Source organism: Aulostomus chinensis, chromosome 11 (genome assembly GCF_037954235.1).
Source record: "Aulostomus chinensis isolate RoL2024-O1b breed Wild chromosome 11, RoL_Achi_v1.0, whole genome shotgun sequence".
NCBI lineage: Eukaryota > Metazoa > Chordata > Actinopteri > Syngnathiformes > Aulostomidae > Aulostomus > Aulostomus chinensis.
The window spans coordinates 25925948-25947437 of record NC_141330.1 but is presented as its reverse complement, the minus strand read 5'-3'; the positions used below and the strand labels follow the sequence as shown (position 1 = coordinate 25947437).

Genomic DNA, 21490 nt, shown 5'->3' with positions numbered 1-21490 from the left:
AGCGACAGCACGGAAGAAGAATCGCTGCCGGTACGATTTTGAAGTGAACCCAGGTCGTTTATTACGTTCACTTCTGCCTCAGATGTAGCAGCGACCTCTTGGCTCGATAGTTCTGATGTCCTCCTGCTTCCGTCAGTCTCACACGACTTGTTATTTTGAGGTTTTAGTCTCATGAAGGTGTTTTACCGCCATATTTTTTGGGCCTCTCTCGGAAACTGTCGTCATTTATGTAGACGTGCTTTTACCCCGTCAAATCTGATTGAAAATTCCTTACGGTCAGGTCCGTCTCCTCTTATTGAGTCGGTTACATGAGGCGCTATTATTCGGATTATTTATGGAATATTACTGCAGCTTCCATGTAAACTCAGCTACTGTTGATTCAAAACGGTTCGCTAAGGTTTTGTTTGGCGTAGGATCCCCAAGTGCTATCCTTGTAACTTGTTTTCTTACACACCAGGATGATAGCTGGATGGCTGGATGATTCTGTGGTTTTTGTACAATGTTTCATTTTCAGCTGCAGGATGCACTGCAGAGATTTATGCTGTGGTAGCTACGATATATGCTAGCTCTCTTTTCCAGTGAAAGTCAGCATTTTTAGTTCCTCAAGGAAGTGTACGGGGAAACTTTTGAGAAAACTATTTCTAAGAAAAAGATTAAAAAATGAAGCAGCAGTGGCAGATGAGTCCTGACTTGACTTTCCATAGTGTAGGCAAAGTTTTGATTATATCTGAGAGAGGAGCAAATTCTTAATTCTGCTATTAAAAAGCTGCGAAAGCTACTCCTGTGAAAGGGGCCTCTATCCTCCTGTCCTATGAGTTTGAGCTGCGTTCCCCTGAACCAACGACTTGTTACATCCATGGTTGGTTGATTTTCAGTCCTTTTTTCTTTTATTAAGTGCAAAGTGGTATATAATGGAGCCTTCAGCCTTTCCGTTCTAGTTTTGTAGCCCTTAAAGCCCAAGCTGAGGTAACCCTGATGACATCATCACCCCTCACACTTTAGAAGGAGCCCCCAGAAGATATTAAATAACAGCTTTCACAGGTTGAGGGAATAATCGGCAGGAGCAAAACGGGTGTAGTTGTCCTCTAATATCAGACGAATGTTGACTTTTTGTCGATAGGAAGGTAGTTTTCCCAGTGTGAGATAACATGTGCTTCTAATGAAGTGCCCAGAGGCCCCAGATGAACTGAATGATATTCAAGCAGAAAGTGAAACACGTCTCAGGTGACAAAGGCGTGTGAGAGAAGTCTCAGACAGTGTGAAAATCGTGATGAAGATTTTACTCCTGTGGGTGAACGTAACCAATGAGTGGCATGAAGGAATTCGCGTGTTTCCAGTTGTGGTGAAGCATAGTGAGGGGAGTGGCTCCGTGAGGGAGGGAAATGAAAAGGTGGAGGTAGTACAATGTTTGTTTCTTACACTGAACAGTCACAATGCACCCTTTGAACTCACCAGGAAGCTCAGAGAGAAATTTTATCAGTTTCACAGGACTTTAATCTTTCTTGTTTGGCCATGTGGGGAGCTAATAAGCTGTTTCCTCTTGGCTGACTGTTTCGAGTGGGCATGGCAGCAGTTGGAGGTGGAGGGGTGGCACTGACCAGTGGGCAGATTACAGGTTAGGGTTGTTACCTCAGCTTCTGGAACACGGCGCTGCGGGCGTTACATGTGTTGGCGCAGGGTGCAGGCACCTCAGATGTGGTCCGGGACATGTGGAAGCTTTCTAGGGTTTAGCCTGCCCAGCCCAGTTTAGCGAGAGAGACTGAGCGCTACAGCAGCCCAGCATTTGACAACCTCTACTCAGACAAACATACATAGAGATGGTGGGAGTGTACGCTTGAGTGTGTGTCTGCACACTGTCAGCTTTTCTGTGAATGTGTTTTAGATAAACCAAAAACACACTCGTGATCTATGTTTTATTTTCTTTAATCAGTGTTGATAAAGATAGATGCAAGTGAACTCTTTGCATGTTGCATTTTTGCCTTGTTTATGTTCACACATCTGATCTGCATCGGTCGTGGAATAAACGTGGAGTCGGCCTACTGAAGGCCCTGCCTCTAGACTGAAGAAGCTGGACGCATGGACTGGGAGACAAACACAGAGTCCAGCAGAGAGACCTGGGGGTTGAAGAGATTGGCAGCTCCATTGACAACAGGGGTGTTGCAAATCCAATATTCAAGTCAGAAGTCAAAGACAGGTCAAAACTGGCATCGGCCGTTCCCACGCTAACCCAGCTGAAGTCCACAAACCGTGCACTGCGAAGCCTGTCTTGCCATGAAACACCCCAACGCTTCCTCCTTCCCCCTCCCCACCCAGCAACCCACCCATCCGTATCTGCAGTCATAAAAGCACTCTGCAGGCCTGGGTTTCCCCCCTCTGGACGGTCAAGCAGCCTGCTCCTTTGTGGGACACTTTAATTTGGTCGTTTTAGGCCCGACTCCACCGATGGTATCTATTTCACATGTGACACTGGCGGCCTTTGAGGTGCTGTCGAGTTGCGAGGGCTATTATCCTTAATGAGGCGTGCTACGCTTTGAGTTGACGGCTCCTGTCATTCACATCTATTTTTACTCCATTTCGCATTTCCCCTCGGGAACTGCTGTCTGACGTGTGCGGACTGAACGATGGACACAAACCAGTTTCTGACCCAACAGGAAAACAGCTGAGTAGCAGAAGTGTTGTTGTTGTGACACAACCTCGCATCAGTAACACAGCTCAGTGAAAGGTGGAGCCCCTTGTTTGCGCAGCAGCATTCAGGAAACAGAGCATAATTAAAAAGAAACACAAGTTGAATCTGTCAACCATGGCGTGGTTTTGTAGGGATGCCTGAGTCAGGTTGCATGCATTTGTTTTTTATGGAAGTGGGAAATGTAGAGAAGTATTAATGTCATATTTACATGATTACATTCATATTTATGCTTTTTTAGATGACAGGTTGCAACTGTTTTAACTGCTTGGTTTTTTACCGAGGGAAGAAGACTGCTGTATCTGTGGTATCAGTGTATGACCAGGTGGAGATTTACCCAGTCAATTTGCCAGTCACAGTACTTGCGAGTACAATTTGAGAGCTGTTGCACTTTGCAAATGTTGATGAGAATTATTCAGCGTGATAATCTCTGATTCTGTCTTTGATTTCTATGTTTGAATGCAATTGTTTGAAGTTAAAATCTAACGTTACGCTGTGAATGTACACCACCGCAGACACACGACGTGAGCACGACGGTGGTCTGGAAAGTTGTGTCGTCTTCATTTGGATTTACAAAAATGAAGCGTCCCCTTGTCAACCTTCAGATATCGACTGTGGTAAAGAAGTAATTTCCCCCTCAACTTCTCAGGTGGTTTCATAAACTAACAGTGAAGACGTAAAAAAACAAACAAATGTACAATTATGATGTTTTTTTTTAAACAAAAAGCATGGGTGAAAGAAAGATCACGTGTCCTACCTGAGTAGACGCCCACCCACACCTGCAAAATGACGGCAGGAGGATATTTGCTTGGATATTGATGCTTTAGAATGAAAATTCCAATGTTGTCGCAGTGACTATTTTTTTCTGTGAAATTCACATTTTTTGCTTTCACTTTAGTAGAATTTACTTCCATAGGTATGTCTTCATGACAGTAACGCATGAACATCGATGAACATCCCTCCATTGGCCGTGATCCAGTCAACGGAACACGGAGAAACCAAACTTTCAGTTTCGAGAAGAGAACTATCAAATGTGGGAAATGTGCACGGGAGGAAAATGTTCTGAATTAGACAAATTCTCCAAGAGTAGCAGTCAAAATAATACACATGAAGCGAAAGTGCGCTAATTACAGAGCTGCATATTCGTGTGTGTGCAAATCTGTCCAGTTAATCTGTGCGAGCTGTTTAAATATGGCTCTCACTTCCATGTTTTAAGCATTTCAGTGTCTTAAGTGGAGGTTGTGTCAGCTATTCTGCTCTCCGAAAAAAACACACGCCAATTCAGTAAGTGCCACCGTGAGCAGCGCCACGGCGTGTGTGTGTGTGTGTGTGTCTGCAAGGAACAAATCTCATTTATAGCCTCATATGAATGTATTTTCGGACTCTTCCATGTATCCTCCGTGGTCAGCAGTTGCAGACAGCACAGAAGCGCTGCATCGGGAGCCAGCTGCTATTCCAATTGCACAGACTCTGATGTGAACAGCTTAAAAAATAGAAAATCTTTTTTGATAATTGAGGAAGGTTATAATTCAGAGTTGCATCTGTTTATTTGAGGTCCGTTAAGTACAGACTGCCTCAGTGAACGACACAAATCAGGGCTCAAAGTTTAGTGTCTGAAATAACTGATGCTCCGGCTGCAGGCCCGCTCAGATGATTTAGTCCTGTCAACTACAAAAAAATACATGGCGTGGACTAATGACATGTTGGCCTGTTAACTTCTATGATGACGGGCTGTACCTCCCACTGATAGATGGAAGACAGCAAGCGAACACAATTCTCTCAGCTCCTCTGGCTCAATGGAAATGTTTTGGGTCATTTCATTCCCAATTGCAGGTTGGAATCAATGTGCGTTTTTCTTTTTATTGCCTGTTCTCGTAAGGTACGCGTCTACTGTCAGCACTGATGCCACTGAGACCAAGAACATGAAACTGCATTTTATACCCCGAACCCTGTGTTCTACCTCCCTCCGCGCCTCATGTGATAAAGCATTATTTTTACAGCCTCAGCGGTTTTAACACAACCAGATTCACACAAAGTGCTGGTGGTTTGGAGTTGTGGTGGCAGGAACAGGCATCCATGGATCTGGTCCAAGGCAGAGGCGTTTACAGTGTCTCACCAGTCAGCAGGCGGAGCTGGCATGTCAAGGCTGAGGTTTCTCCGGGTCTTTATGGATGGAGAGAAGATGAAAGTGTCCACCATATCATGCCTCACTTGTAGAGAACAGTAGGGAGAGTTGTGCCCATTTCAAATATGGGCTCAGCGCTGGTACTGCTGGCTCTGGGGATAAATCTCTCCCTTTCAGAGCAGGGGAAGTCTCGGTCAAGTGCCTCAGTCTTTTTGTCGTCTTCCAACCTTGATGCTGAGCGTGTGCATGATTTCCATTTGGAGGTCAAGGGTGAAGCAGATAAAAGCCAAAGTGGACATCACACTGGAATATGAGCTAACAGAGCAGCCAGGAGGGACCCCACTCTGAGAGCTAACACGTCTGACTGACTGCTTCCCTCATCAGTCTGGAATGTATAAGTAGAAAGGGTCGATGAAGCATTTCCTAAATATTAATTTGTGTAAATGTCAAACAGATTTTTTGGAGCTGAGTGCAGCAAGAGGTGTTAGATACCAAGAGAGCAACGAGCATGGCCCTGCTGGGTTTACTTCACCAGCAGGAAGCTGAATATTTAGGTGCCAAACTAAGTGATAATAATGGCAACACAAACCACCATCAGCATCACCATGCTAGTGCCTTTGGAAGGCTGTACTGTTGACCTAAATGCTACTGACCACATGCTAACATGCTCTCAAAGACAAAACTTACACGCTGCTGGATCAAAGGAATGTTTACCTTGGCCACGTTTGGGACATTAATGAAGAAAAAGGCAAATGTGCAAGACTGATAGTCAAGGATCATAATGATGGAAGAGTGAAGGAACTAAAGTCACTGCAAACCATAGTTCTGACCAAGTGGTGTTTAAAATAACTGCATTTTGTGACCAATTGTTTGTTCTGAGTTGTTATCAGGTAACTTTTCACTGATTCCAATGAAAAGATAATATCCATCCATCCATCCTCCACCCACCCATCCATCCATCTTCCCCCTCTTCTCCTGTTGAGGGTGGTGGGGGTGGAGCCTATCCCAGCAGCCTTCCCCCTGGACAGGTCACCAGTCCATGGCAGGGCCAACACATAGAGACAGACAACCATTGGCTCTCCCAGCCACGCCTACGGTCAATTTAGAGTCTGGATTAACCTGGTCCCCTCTTGATGTCTTTGGACTGTGTAAACCTGCTTTTTCAAACACTGCCTTTGCTGCACATCCAATTTTGACCAAAGTTATAATGTAAATGGAAAGCTTCAGGTCAACAAGTATCGGTTAGACGCTGCTCACCTCAGAGTTCGTGTGTCACACATCTGCCACAGCAAACTGCTGCTGTGACACGTGATCGAGCGTCCAAACCCCAGCAAAGGACCTAAGACAAAAAAACAATCCAGCAACCAAAATCTTGTGAATAAAGTGAAGCAAAAGTTCCTTGTATAAGATGGTGGCTCACAGCAAACTCGTACTATTCAGACCATGAACCCGTGTCAGTCACAGACAACTAAACACGAGCTATCTTGAGCTGCCTGATCTTTGAGGGCTGAGGTGTTGTAGATGCACCACACGTTTGAGAGCTGGGACTCCCATTTGCAGCAACCATACTTTCTTAGCAGCTCGAACGGTTTCTAAGGGTTATGTTTGTTTCGGGGGGGGGGCTGTTGGAGAAGAAGTTTCAAATTAAATATTAATTTAATGATAAGTCTAATTTCTCCAGCGACTTCCAACCATGGAACTCTGCGTGGACTTGCTCTTCTTCCTGTCTCATACAGTATCAGGGCCATGGCTGCATTGTCCCCTGCAGGATGGAGAACAAAACGCAGAAATCAGCAGGACTGAGGATTTTTTTTCCTTCCTGAAACTAATTCTGTAACCTTTACTTGGCCAAGTCTTAGGACCGTTCTGATACCAGTGTGTTATAACAGCATATAATATTTAACACGTTTTTATCCAGTGCATAATATTGTCACATTAATGACATTTTGCTTGCTCTGACTCACAAATATTACATCCATTGACTCTTTTTTTGTGTGTGGCTCCAATGAAACAGCAGTTGCCAGAAGTGCAGCTCAACTTCCTGTGCAGACTTGGTCTACTGTTGTCGAATTGATTACCAGTTGGTGACGTCAATCACGACTGAGTTGATAAAATATGACCTGCAAACTCAGCGATGTCTGTCAGGGGTTTCTGCCAGTGTCTGAGTCACCTCTGCTATCTGAACCAGATCAACTCTCCTTCTAACCGCCCGTCAGACCCTTCACCCTGGCGCCGGCCTTGAAGCTTATCCGCCGAACCAAGAGGAACATTTCACACCATTTACTTCAATCACTCCACCCTGGCTGGGAAAAGCTCAAAACAAACAGAAATGAAAGGAGACTCGAAAAAAAAATCATCTCCACCGCGGCAGTAGGAGCTGAACTCGTGTGACTGAGTCTCTTATCTTCACAGCTTTAAATCAGATCAGCGGCTGCTATGAGCGATCTCCAGCCCTCTCGTCCTGCCAGCGGAGTTTGCCTGAGACAGTCTGGCTCCTGTTCAAAGGGCTCCACTATTATGATTATTTTTCAGAGCTGAGTCTGATTATAAATCATCAAGGAGGCTGATAAGCAATATTTGGAACTGTATATATTTGCAGTAAAAAACAAACAAAAAAAACAACTGGTGTCAAACTTCTGAATGACACAAGCTCCAACACAAATTTATTTTTGAAATGTTTTAAAGCTGACAGAAACATTATCTTAAAATGTGTCTGTAGCTCCCAGAAGCTTTTCTGATGAAGTTGAACAGATCACCTATGTGGTGTGTTTGAGCAGGACATGCAGATGGATGGATGTCCTCATCAGTCTGCTGCTCCCCGAGGGTCTCAGCTCCCTGAGGCAGCGCAGAGGAGGGAAGGGTCTCTATCCTCTGGTCTGACTCTGGCTTATATAGCACAGATCAGTGTTGGGGGTATCCTCCCATCCCAGCCTTCCACCACTGACTGACATGCCCAGCACATCTCATCTGTTATGATGATGTGTTCTTGAAAATATGCACTTGACTTGTAGCTCTTGGAGTTGTTACTAAATGCTCTGTTTCTACTTTGGAGTTGATGAGGGTTTTTTTGTTTTTTTTTTGTTTTTTTGCATTTAACCAAGCGAGTCATCGTCTTTGTTTGCATGTGAGGGTGATGCAGGGTGTTTTATTGTGTGTGTGTGTGTGTGTGTCTGTGTGTGTGTGTGTGTGTGTGTGTGATTGTAGGGCATGGCATTCACCTTGGAGGAGCGTCTACAGCTGGGCATCCACGGCTTGCTGCCTCCCTGCTTCATCAGTCAGGACGTCCAGCTGCTCCGAGTGCTGAAGAACTACGACATGAAGAGAGACGACCTGGATAGGTGAGACTGACGCGTGTGTGTCCGTGCGCGCGCACACACAAACACAGACATACAGTGAGAGAGAAAAACGCGTCTGTAGCTACCATAGTGTACTACTTTCTTGTCCTCTATGCTTGAGCTGAATTTCGATGCATCTCCTAGAGGATCCCTGGCCTCTGAGAGATCTTGCATCTGGAAATCATAACTGTACATTTATCTATACAGACTTTTACACCTCCTCACCCCAATTTATCTGTCTCCTCCCTGTTGTCCCTGAAGAATGTTTCTATAACTTCTACAGCAACAGAATGAAACTGCAATGAAACTTCAGCTCTGTTTTGCAGGCTGTTTGTCTGTTGCTTCATGTTTGGTCAGCAAGGCCACACACAGCAGGCCTGAAACAGAACTTTAGCCCAGTCCACTGTTTTACGTTTGTTATCTTTACGGGAAATTAGTTCAGTCTCCATCTCTCAGTCCACCATTGGTTGACTGTCGTGGATGAATGATGTGTGGGAGATGGGATCAGAGTCGGCAAGAACCAGACAGTTTCGGAATTGCACCTTGTTTTTCCCTCCATAGCAACGGCGCAGCATCAACATCCAAAAACAAAGTCATTAGCTTGTCCTGTGTCTGTTCCCATGCCCTATCAATGTCATTGACGATCTGTCTTGAGTGCATTCCAGCTTCAGGCTTTGCTCCCATGGATTAAGAGCCACTGTTTGCCTGCCCTCGCTCAAGCATGTTGTGTTTACATACAGTCGACTCCCCAACACTGAACCCCTCTTTGGTATTTACTGCTCTGATGATGTCATTTGTTTTTAATGACCATGAACTTTCAATTCTTATCGGTCTATTTGATCAGCTACTCAGACTTTGTCTTGCAGTTTGGAATTATCCTGACAAACGACTACCAACAGAGCAGCATTCTAGGTTTGTTCTGCTTCATGATCGGTGATGATACAGTTGCTGAAGTGCCGGCTGTGACAGATTCAGAGCGCAAAATTGTCTCGATCCTTGAGCGGCGATGGAAGCGGTTATTCCTGCAGATGGACAATCAAACAATTTTTGATCATGATTGATGCAAAAGGGCAGTTTAGTACTTTATAACACCTGATGTTGGTCACACGAACATGATAAAAATGGGCAGCAGGGATTCTACACATGGGAGCATCAGGATGCAGCATGGCCCCGCAAAACCATGGCACATTGCTGTTTGAGAACACCAGAAACATTTCAGCCACAGACCAAGAAGAGGATATTTAAAGGGCTCATTGATCAGATTGGTTGTACTGATGCCTTACAACTTGGAAATGTTGGCTGCCACCTCCTCCCAAGCCTACTCCACCTCCTCCCAGGCCAGCTCCACCTCCTCCCAGGCCAGCTCCACCTCCTCCACCTCTGATGGCTTTGGTGGATGCCTGCTGCTCCCTGATATAAACACAAGACGTGCGCGTGCCTGCTCCTTCACATTACACACGAGGAAGTCAGATGAGAAGCGCTCTGCAAGTTGAAGTGTGAGCACCACTGAAGTAACAACACGCCAAGTCCTGGTGCACCCTGTGCTTTAAAGGAATGACATGAGGCTCTCTGATTGGTTTGAGTGATGTCACACCTGAAGCACACCTATGCACAATCAGGTGTCGAATAACTGCCCCTTTGCACCACGGTTTGTGCTTCTGATCACACACCCTTTAAATACCAAAATGAAGTGCATACACAGCACCGCCCGCTAACCACCCGGTGCCATGGACCAGTTAGGGTCCTATATGTCAGACACTATAATAAAGAAAAGCCGATGTGTTGCAGCAGAACGCTGAATGTTGATGGTGAAATTAGTGTGTCTCCAATAGATTACACACGATCGTACGTCTACGTGACGATAGTCATGGTGAAAAAATTTAAAATGATAATAATAAATTGATATGAAAAACCAATGAGGGAATGCTGGTCCATTACACAAATAACTTATGAATGACGGTTGAAAGGCTGCTGTTAGTGGTGCAGCAAAAGGCAAACCCCATTTTCAATGAGGTCTTCAGAAAACAAATGGAGCAGAGCTATTTGATCGGTCAAAAATAGATGAAGAGACGGTTCTTGGCTGCCTCGGAAGGCTGATATTAAGAAACTCTGAGGAGAAGATGGCAAGGACACTGCTGCGTAAAGCTGCTTAATCCTGTTTCCTAGGTAGGGCTGGTGTCAATGCCTTTTAAGGTTAAGAAGGGAGAAGCACACGTCGAAGGTTCAAACAAGTGCTGGAGGCATATGTGATGATGTGATGTGAGGATGAGTCTTAGCAGCTGATTAATAATGACAAGGGAGGTCATCAGTGTCACGCTCTGCTGTTTAGGGAACTTTGTCATACAATTAAAGGCTTGGGCGGTGATGAAATGAGCACATCCGGCGGTGTGACCTGGCTGTAGGCCTGGTAAGGTATCCCAGACGCTAACCCTCTCCACAGCTATGTCCTGCAGCGCTTACTGGATCATCTCAAGGTTTTCCCAGGACAGATCGGACATATAATCCCTTCATCTTTTTTACTGGTTCAACCCAGGGTTCTGGTCTTAATCAGACTGGAAAACCTACAGAGGGAAGCATCAAGGAGTTTTAACTGATGATGTAAACTAAAAATATTTGACAAGGAACTTAACTCAAGGTCCACTTATTTGGCTTTAACTGCACCTCACTGCTCTATTCAGTGTTTGTCTTGGTATTCGCGCAACTGTCATCACATGGCCTGCATCCAAGACAACTGAGCAAGAGCGACTTGGAAAAGTGCTTGAAAAGTGAGTCAGTGGACCCTGGATTAACAAGTTTTTACTATACAGGGAAAAGTCTTTAGTGTTAAAGCATCTGAAACCTACTTAACATAGGAAAATTCATCTAAGCTCCGTACAGAACTGCACACAGAGACCTCTCATGTGATATATTGCATGTGGCAGAAGCTAATTTGGTTCACCAACATGAAAACATTTCTCGAGAGCAACTGTCACCACCGTGCATTGTGCAGCTGCTGCAGCCTAACCTATAGCAGAGAGGGCGTTCATGCTTTCTGTCCGCTCAACAAGAGGCACCTTGTGCTCTTGGCCTCATGGAAACTTCTCTGATTGGGAATAGCCCCTTCTGGCACGTTCCACTTAATTTGGTACGAACTTTCCCAGTCAAACTACAATCAGAAAAGAGAGATTATGTAGGCTATGATTTTGATTTTTATCACGAGCATTTTTCCAGTTACTTGGCAAAAATATATTTAAATGTGTTTTTTTTTTTACAGCAAAGCAAAACCCTTTTGGTTTCTCTTCATTTGTTTTCCTCTCCATTCCTTTCTCTCTGTTTCCCCTCAACTCCATCAACCTTTCCTGCAACATTTCAGTCACAAACATAGAGCTCAACATCTGACTTTCATAAAGCCTCCTCAGCTCTGCAGGTACGAGTCCTCAAGATGTTACAGATTAACATGCAGTGTTTTCCTCCCTGTCATTCCCAGATACGTGTTTCTGATGGGGCTCCAGGACCGCAATGAGAAGCTCTTCTATCGTGTGCTGACGGCAGACATCGAGAGGTTTATGCCCATCATTTACACGCCCACTGTGGGCCTCGCTTGCCAACAATACGGGCTGATATTTAGAAGACCAAGGTGAGATGTACACGCACGACGTTTTGATGGCAGCAGTTTACGACACCTTGAGTCAGCTTTCTTTTACCTCTGTGTCTAGAAACCAATTCCCCAAATGTTATAACTCGCTGATCTTTCTCCTACAAGAAGCCAGGAAGTTTAATTTTGTGGTATGGGACCTTCCTGCCTGTTCATGTGCATACACTGCTGGACAAAAACAGTGAGAGCTGCAGTGGCAAAGACCTCCAAAGGTTACAAAACAGAGTTGGCAACAGTAGTGACACTGATGAGGTCTGACACATCATGTAAAGTAGGAGTTGGGCTGAGGAAGCGAGGCTAGGAGGCAGACTGAAGCCACAAATAGCGCACCTTGGCTGAGATTTGTCAATAGAGAGAACTGTGCTGGATCAGGGATCAGGGAGGAGCTGAGCTTTGCCACACCTGAACCACGCACTCCCATTTGCAAGGTGATCTTGATTCATTTAAAAAAAAAAAAAAATCTCAAGGACTCTTGAAGCAAATGTGTATCATGTTAGACTGAGCTTTCGCTGCCCGGACCTGAACCCTATCTGTTGGTTGCGGTCAGTCCTGTCAGCAGAGGGCTGGTTGGACAGCTCAGCTGAAGGCAAACCGCTGTAAGCTGTTAAAATCAGCTCAGGGTTCACCTTGAGTGGACCTGGCTCTCATCCTGGCAGACGGAGCTTCGCTGGTTCCCGCTGCTCATCTACTGTAAACACACTTCCACTCTTGCAGGCACACGTGTGCAGGCGCGCGCGCACACACACACAAACGCGCACACACACACTCCTCTGCAACTATCTGTTTTCCCTCACATAGGTTCATCAGGTCCAGCTATCTGACACCAACACTCCCTAAGACGTCAGCAGTGGACTCATAGATGTTGAGCTGATAGAGCTTTCATTCTGGGTGTTGCATCTGGGGCCACACTCTGTTTTGCTTGGCCCGTCTCCTTGTCTCCAAACTTTCTCAGGTGGTTGCGTGTGTTGTGTTTACTCTCGTAAAACGGGAGGAGTGAGACCACCCTTGTCAACTGTCCATCACGGACTCACGAGCTTGCCAAATGATATTAGTGACATTCACTGACTCTGATCCACATGCCAACCAAAAGCAATTACATCGTGCCATTTCCCTCTGCCGTATTTACATTTTTTAAATGCATACAAAAATCTGGGTAATTTTCCATGTCTGAAAAATGAGTTTTAAACATTTATGAAGAGCAGCCTTTGAGGCTTGCTGAGTAATTCGCAAGATCATGCATCCACTCTTCAGCAGTGCCAAAGCTTTATTCAAAGATATATTCATCTAAATTACAACCGTGGATGCATCTGATTAGCCGTGAAACCCCACTTTTCCTCATTATTTCCCAGCAGTTTTATTATATCTGCTTACTTTGGCTGCCTTTAATACACTTGGAAAGTGAAGCTCTCCCATGCACATAACTTTGTTACCCAACAGCTCCCTGGTTCACCATGTCTGAACAACTATGTGGAAAATATTCTCAGCGTGCTTGACTTGGTCTCACTTGTGCTGGCAGGAGGAGTCATACTATACCCTCCCTCAGTCTCATAGCACAGTGGACCAGGACCTCCTGTCAGAGCCCCCGGGTTGGGAGGTGGGCCTCTTGAAAATGTGCATCAGAGGTCAGTGAGCTGAGTGCATGGAGGACAAGGCTTTCGACGGTATCAGTGACAGATTTAAGCTTTCATGCAGGCTGTTTGCCTCAGCAAGCCAAGCTTAACAAAAATCAGCCCCTGACACCTGGAGACGTATGAGGCTGCAGTGCTGTACTTGCATCACACACATAACTTTCCATGTTTGCTTTGGGGGTGACAGTGTTGGTCTACTGGTCAGTCTCTCCACCACAAACTGAAATATCTCAACAATGAATGGATGCATTCCCATGAAAGGGGATATCTGCACGCAAGGTCAGGATTAGCATATGTTTTTGCTGGACTGGTGGCAGCAGCTCCTAAAAACCAGTGAATCCAGTAGAGGGGGAGTTACACACCGTTGCACAACAGCTCAATAGACAAGTTGGGGCACTATTAGTTAGTTGTTGCTTGTTCAGTGTAAAGTGATGTACAGCGCTGATGTCACGCCGCAGAGCCGAGATGGCGGCCATGACAAAACATCTGATTTGACGTGTTTCTGAAGACAAACTGAATTAGTTAATGCGGTAATAAGCGCTGCCTGGTTACATCGAGTAAGATTGTTTGACCAGCGTTTAATGAACCCATAATCCACCATGTAGGCTCACCATAGTGTATGAACGTGGCAAAGATGGCATACAGGAAGAAGAGGAAACTCTCAGGTGCTTTTTGGAGAACACTGCTGCCAGACTGGGACGCCCGACTTTTCATTGCACCTCATGTCAAGATTTTGATTCGTCAGACATGTTGTTTTATGACCAGCTATCTGCAAATCTGCTGATATTTCCTGCTATAATTTTACATCTGTTTTCAGCTATAATTTGTTTAAATACTAAACCTACTGGCAACGACATCCCAGATGCTCACTGTTTCCCAGTTAGCACGCTGACTCGGGAATTAAGATCAAAAAGTTTCTCTCCCTTCGAGTAAAGCCTCAAAGTCTGCTAGCGTGGCTGCAGCGAGGGAAGCTCATATCTCACATTCCTGTTTAGTGTGACTGAAGTTTAAAATATTGTTTGGTTTCTAAATCTAAATCCAATGTTTTACTCACAAGCATCCTCAGGAAAGCCTAGTAATGGATTACTGATGTCACTGTAAATGTGCGTGCGTGTGTGCGTGCGTGTCTGCTAGCCGGACCACCACAGCAGCAGATTAGCTCTCTAATCACTGGCTCTCAGGTATAAAGACTTTCTGTGTAGAAGCTGCAGCCTCTCCTTGTCTTGCCTGACTTTGCAAGTTAATCTTGCTCATGGAGACTAAACACTCCGACACCGGGCTCTGTACCAGAGGCCAAAGGTCAAGCGCCATTAAGTGTCAAAACACGGCTGATTCACTGATCTTCAGATGGGATGAGGGAGGGGGGGGGGGGAGCAGGAGAAAGGAACACATTCACATTATCAGAAGATTAGTGGGCAAACTTACTTTTATTGGTTTGTAAGCTGCAGAGCGGACACAGCAGAGAAAGTTAGCCTTTCTTCATCGCACAAAGTTTGTTTCTGTTTTCACTATAAATGCAGGTTGTGTGTTTTCCTTGACAGCTTAAAGCACTCAGATGTGATAAATGATGGTGTTTTGTAGCAGAAAAATGATCCCGAGTATTGCATGAAACTAATTAAGTTGACTTGAGTCACTTCCACTGTGTAGCTGTGCCCTCTGTGGTGCACGGCCACGGAGTGTCTAAATAAACTAGTAATAAAAGGAGTCGGGCTGTTCAAGAGGCTCTCTGGCTTAGTGACACCACCCAATTCATCTTGCTGATGGAGATGGATGATCTTTGGTAGTCCATTAGTGCATTTCTGTTTGGGGGTCAAAGGTCAGGAAGTGTGCCACTACACCAGCACATGGAAAGTAAAATGCAGAATTCTCCAACATGAGATGCTGTTGAGATCCTGTCTGTATGACTGAGGATAAATGACGTCTGTTTGATCACTAAAACATGCGACAAGCCACAGATTAGACGTACAAGGCATCAAAATTAATGCTGATGATGGAGGTTGTCTTTGCAAGTACGAGCACTCAGTTGTTATTAAGATGTAGAAACAAGATGCAAAACGTTCCGTGCATCCACAGTACTTCTACTTTTACCAGTCCTGTTGTAAACGAGGATCTGTACTTCTACTTGAGCGATGATTGTGTGTACTTTTGCCACCTCTTGAGTACCTGGCAGGTCTCTTTCTCACCACAGTGTAAGCGACAACCTTGTCAGAGGTCAGAGGAGTTCTGTGCAGTAACACAGCAACAAAGGAACCATGTTCCTTGACCCTTGTTTAGGCAGATCCATCTCCTTGATCCATCTCAGACAACAAAAAGTGTCATTTTTATCGACTCGCTGCTCAAAATGTTAGAGAATGTAGTGCATTCGTCTTACCCATGTGTGTGAGGTGTGAAAGGTGCCGCCTGTGTTGGTAGGCTGGTGTTTGACTCAGCTAGAGGATTGTGAAGGTCTAATGAGAGGCCAGGCCACCTCAGCCACCTCTAAAGTGGCACGTGCTTGATTGAAGCGTTCCATCCTTGCAGATTAAAGGCCTTTGAGCGGTGACCTCACCCAAGTCAGACCCCCAGTATCACCCCGCCAGTGTGTGAGGATTTGGGTGAATACAAAATCCCCTACCCCCTTCATCATGAACCACCAGAACCATGAATTAGACCCAACCACCTCCTGAACGCGGTTGATTGCTTGACATTTGCCGATGTATTATTCACCACTTGGGCTCTGAAAGGGCCTTTGCTGAGCGTTGGAGGAGAGACATGGTTTGGAGTTCCACCAACCTCCTGAGGAAGGTGGCAAACTCCTGGGACTGATTCCACGCCACACTTAGAGGAGCACGAGTAACAGCATGGAGCTCAAGTCAGAGGTCTACGTTACAGAGCCAGTTAAAGCAAAGACACTTGAGGGCACGTTAGAGTTTTCCTGCCGAGTGTAATAAATTCATGCATCGCAGCTTCACGGCTGTGTTACAGTTGACTGTGTCAACATGGACAATAATTAAACAGTATAATTTTTGAAGAAGTGCCTGCTCGACTGAGACGACCTGGCTGAATCCTCTGTGACCTACAGTACCAGCAACTATTTCTATTTCAGAGGGCCTTAACTTTCCATGACTGTGGTGTAGCACGCCTGGAGAGCAAGGCTTTTGGATTTGGCTCTTGAAGAGAAAATCAGTTTGTTCCATTCTGTCGTCAACAAACCCCCACCAAAAAATAATTGCAAACATATTCACCTAATTTTTGGTCTGAACTGAAAATCCAAATCTGTCCCTCTGTTGACTCACCTGAGGGATGTTTGGCTGATGCTGTTGGTCTGGTCCAGGATCTGTGATCAGAGTGGATCTCAGGCTTTGTCTGCTCCCATTTTCTCCCCCGTTCTTCTTTGATTAACCACAGCAGAAATGAAGTTGCACGTTCACTCATTTTTGCACTCCTATCAGATCTGCTCTAACTGGAGATTGGCATTCAATGCAGAGGGGAATTCAGGGATCTCAACTCTCCACAATTAGCACTCTGACATTGATGATGAAGACACACAACTGTGCACTGAACTCAAGCTGGAGTGGAACCTCTGGACCAGGCTGTGGTCAGGCGTCCGGCATGGGATTGTGCTGGTCTACACAATGCAGGTTGCACTGACTTTGCCAAGGTTTTGGTCCCTTTTCCACTTTGCATTTGAGTGTATCCATGAACACACTCACACCTCTGCTACCAAAACACTGTCTGCTTAACACAAATAACACAACTTGACTCTTTATCACATGACGTAGTCTGTGGAGAAAAAAATATCAGGCATCACCTCCAGTTGTCAGAATTTCCATGCTGTTTAGAAACAAATGAGAACATACAGCCAAAGAAGAAGCCGTGTGTAACATTCTTATGACATGATAAAACTGCAGGTGGCGCCAGATCAGCCAGTCACTGTAACTTTAATGTCCGGTCAGATTAAGGCACCAGAGCGCTACATTAGGGTTGCTTCCTGAAGATTATGTTTTCATCCTAACAGCGTTTCTTGAAAATGAACAGCAAACTCTCAAAAGACTCGAAAGCTCTGTCTCTCCTGCCACGGTCTCTCTTCCCGCCCTCCCCAGATTTTCTGGTTATTTGAAGATGTCATCTGATTTACTCATTTGCTCTGACAACGCTGAGGTTGCTCTCAACGCAGTTTGAAAGTGATACTCAACTTGGTTTGTAGCTATTAAACAAACCCAAAGGTATCTCAGGAACACACAGCAGAAAATCCATTCAGCACATGTCCCATACGTTCCTTTTATACGGCTTTAATGTGATCGGTTCATTGGAACGCGAGGGAAAAGAAATTTGATGAGAGCAATTTTAAAAAGCTGAACACATAAAGATCCTCAGCTCAACCTCAAAGAGCAATGATTCATTCATCTGACGTACCAGAGCTGCTTCTACACTCAGAATCTGCACCAAGTTTCATCTTGCTGCTCTGAGCTTCGAGAACTATTAAAAGCAGCTCCCGAGTTAAATTGAACACCGTCTGAAATAACCAGGTTTGCACACGTTGGCCACTTCCACTACTTTGTCCCTCGGCGCTCAGTACACTTAAACAATGTTATCTTTTCCCCACAGTTGAAGCTGCAAGGACCCTATAAATCCACAAAGGAACTACAAATTGAAATTGAGCTCCATCATTTCTTTATTACACCTGTCAAGGCTGAAATGTATGCGTGCAGCTCGGCTGCCAGAGCAGATGTTGGAGGTGGCAAAAGCTAGAAAATGAGACTGTCGAGCGCCTCAGCAGAGTTGCTTCATGCAGCTGACCTGCGCTGGCTTCATTCCTGCGTGACTTCCTACAGCCACATACGTGTGTGTGATGGATTACAGCAATGTATATGAGGGGTAACTGAAGAGTCTCTCTCTCTCTTGCACACACACACACACACACACACACACACACACACTGCATCAGATGTAGGATCTTGGCTGTGTGTGGACAGATTTCTGTTCACAATCTGGATATTGTACAGTTAATTCATAGCAACGGTGATGTCGTGGTAATTGAAGCTCAAGTCTGAAGACTGAATTCATCACAACTTGTGCTTTCCTGTCACCAACTGGGAAAACATAGAAAATAAAATGGAGAGTGAAAGGAAACTGATATTTGGTCTCTGGAACTGCACCGGTTCCGGCACAATCCAATTCAATTCATCAGCCTTGATGTATCTTATGTATCACGTCCCCAATTGTCTACTGTACATCCCCACACGTGGCTACTTTTTCCATCAATTAAGATAAGCAGATAAATATAAATCACCCTTTTATTTATAAAGTGCTTTATTAAAGGAGAGGTAGGCAACACCTGTTTTTGACTTTTTTTAACGTATTCTTTTATTTTTTTGATTTAACAAAAGAAACACGATATACAAAAACTATGGCATAAATCTGTCTAAATCATTTTTTGAATCATACTCTGATCATGAACCCTCTCTCCTCGCTCCTCACAACCTACATTGACAGTAAATTACCACACATATAGCCTCTATAGCTAGTAAAGTCAGCAAATGGGTTCTTATCTGTCCAAAAGTAAAGCTGCTATGCTTATCCGTAGCGAAACCTTTTGATTCTTTGAGACCTCCAGCGAGCAAATGGATCCCCAAGAATCACTCGCGTTGCACCGAGCCTTTTATTCTTGTCCCTCTTATCAATCGCTTGTTCTATAAAAGACCTTTTTCTTTTTGCCGTGTTTTCTTCTGGATTCATGCTCATCCTCCTTGACGCTGCTCACCCAACACCAGTCCAACAAGGCCTTGATACCCGCTGTAGGCTTCCTGGTCTCAGCCTTTTGACAGACAGCTCAGGTGCCCAATCAGGTGCTGTCTGGTTTCGACTGTTGATGGACAGCTGAACGGGCCAACGAATCTTAACTGGTAGCGGTTTTTGATTGGGTGGAGGTAAATTTGGCCCTGCATCCCTTATCTATTAGGGATTTTGATGCTTCCTTTTTTTAAACTTCATAGTTTGTTGACATCATGACAAATTCAGGGATTATAACAAAAAATACATAGAAATCTGGAAGCCTACCCCTCCTTTAATTTAGCATATCAACATGTAACTATTAATCAGCTCTAAAATCTGCCTGGTCTCACTCATGATGTCCTGTTGTCATTACCTATGCAACAGAAGACCAGGAAACGTGTAATGGCTACTTGATCAACTCCATATCCTGGCTCTCGGAAGCTAACAGACAGTGCATAGCATAGTTGTCAGTATGTCCTAAATTCTTGGCTGGTTGGCCGGCTGTGTTTTTCTTTAATGTAGCTTTTGGGTGAAAATGTCTTATGAGGGTTGAGTCTGTTTCTTGTCTCTTGCTGCTGGTCTCTGCCATACCTCCTGTAACGTTAGCTTAGCATTTAGCCATACGCCCAACACCCTCAGTGACATGCATCTTTGCCCATGGAACTAATTAAAACTTTATTATCCACTTGAGGAGGAAATTTCAGCATTAAAAATTTGTGAATTGTGAACACACAGGAGATGTGTGCAAGCAGGTTTTTTTTTTTAAACCCAGAAGATCTTTTCAAGTCTGGAGAACAGCATCAACCTGCAGCAAGGAAAGAAAAATAGGGATGCGTAGCGTCTTGCATGTTGGACACTACTACTACAGTTTTACCAACAAGGACCTGAAAACTACCTTGAATCACAAAGGTAACGTCGGGTTACAGGTTTAAGATAATAAACATGCAGTATTTTCAGTGCCAAATGTGGACAGATGAGTGTTACATAGCACGTCTGACACTTAAGACACCATGCTGTGGCTGCATGGAAATGAGCCCGAGTAGTTTGCTTTGTTTCCCACTTCATTGAATGGGTGGAAACTCTAAAGCAAAATTTCCCCCAGTCATGGTCCAACCTTACTGGCATGTTGTCATCTACAATCTCTGTTGTTCTCTTTCACTTTCAAATGGTGTGTAAAGCTCCTGCCGTAACAGAACAACTGAGAAAAAAAACAACGTCTCATGGAAGCTGCTGCCCCCATGAAGCTTCAGCGCGAGCGCCGCTCAGCAGTTTGGGCTGTGTAGATTAGTGAAGATGGTGGAATCTGACAGGTTTTGGTCACTGAGTCCAACCGTCTGTCTGATTTACTGCAATGCCTGTTTTTCCAGGTGTGGAACTAATGTTCACTTCCAGATGCAGCTTTGTTTCCTCTGCGTTATTCAGGATCAGATCTGGGTGTGTTGGAGCCTAACTGACAGCTGGGGAGGCTTCACCAATGACATTGACAGAAAACGTATGTCCGGTCTACTGATGCAGCTGTAAATGACAAAACCAGCGAAACAAGGATGAACTCTGATAGCTGGTTGAAGGTCAAAAAGCCAAAAATCACACCCAAATGTACTGCATCGACGCCTGTGCGTAACATTCCTGTGTTATTTACGCAACCTTTGTCAGTTAGTTTAGATTATTTTCTGCTGTTTCCCCATTTCAGTCGTTTAGCTAAGTTTCTGAGCTCCAGCTGAATGTTGGTCAGATATTACAGTGTCTCATCTGTGACGCCAACGTTTCCCTACCCAAATAATTTTCGGAGACATTTTGTAGCTTTTAATTTGATGTTAATCTCTGCTGCTCCTCAGGGAGTGGATTTGCTAAGAATGCTCTAAAAGCTCATCCATCTTTATTTTGACGCCTCTCTCAGGCCACAGCTCAGCGCTGGCTGCGAACGCTTGTAGTCCTGTCATGCATTTGGCCGGAGGTGAGAGGCTCTGCACGTGAAATTATCCATCTGCTCCTCTCAGGCAGCAGCGAGTCGGGAATTGATCCAGAGTTTCTACACTTGTAAACACAACTCTTTCACACAATAAACACAAATTAAGATGCGTGATATGATAGTGTCATATAATGGATGTAGGCAGAAGACTCAAGCAGCAACAATCAGGGAACTGTTTGTTGAATACTGGCTGTATTCAAGCCCGCGAGATGCATCAGCCTGTCCAAACTATGTCTGATTTCGTTTTCCGCTCTGTAGTAAATCTCTCTGTGAAAAAGCACATGGATCAGCTGCGATCTGTCCTTGCTAGTTCCTCTTGTGTTCATGACAGAGAGAAACACGTGCCCTCAACCCATCACTTC

The 21490-nt window shown here is 44.8% G+C and overlaps 1 protein-coding gene across 1 annotated transcript in view; it reads left to right on the top strand.

Annotated features, from left to right (window-relative positions):
- The window catches only part of me1 (malic enzyme 1, NADP(+)-dependent, cytosolic), a 78124-nt gene that overhangs the window by 25522 nt on the left and 31112 nt on the right, over positions 1–21490 (top strand). Inside the window, exons 2-3 of the mRNA XM_086219208.1 lie at positions 8013–8146; positions 11610–11759. Coding sequence (XP_086075334.1) covers positions 8013–8146; positions 11610–11759 — 284 coding nt within the window. The remainder of the gene's footprint in view (positions 1–8012; positions 8147–11609; positions 11760–21490) is intronic.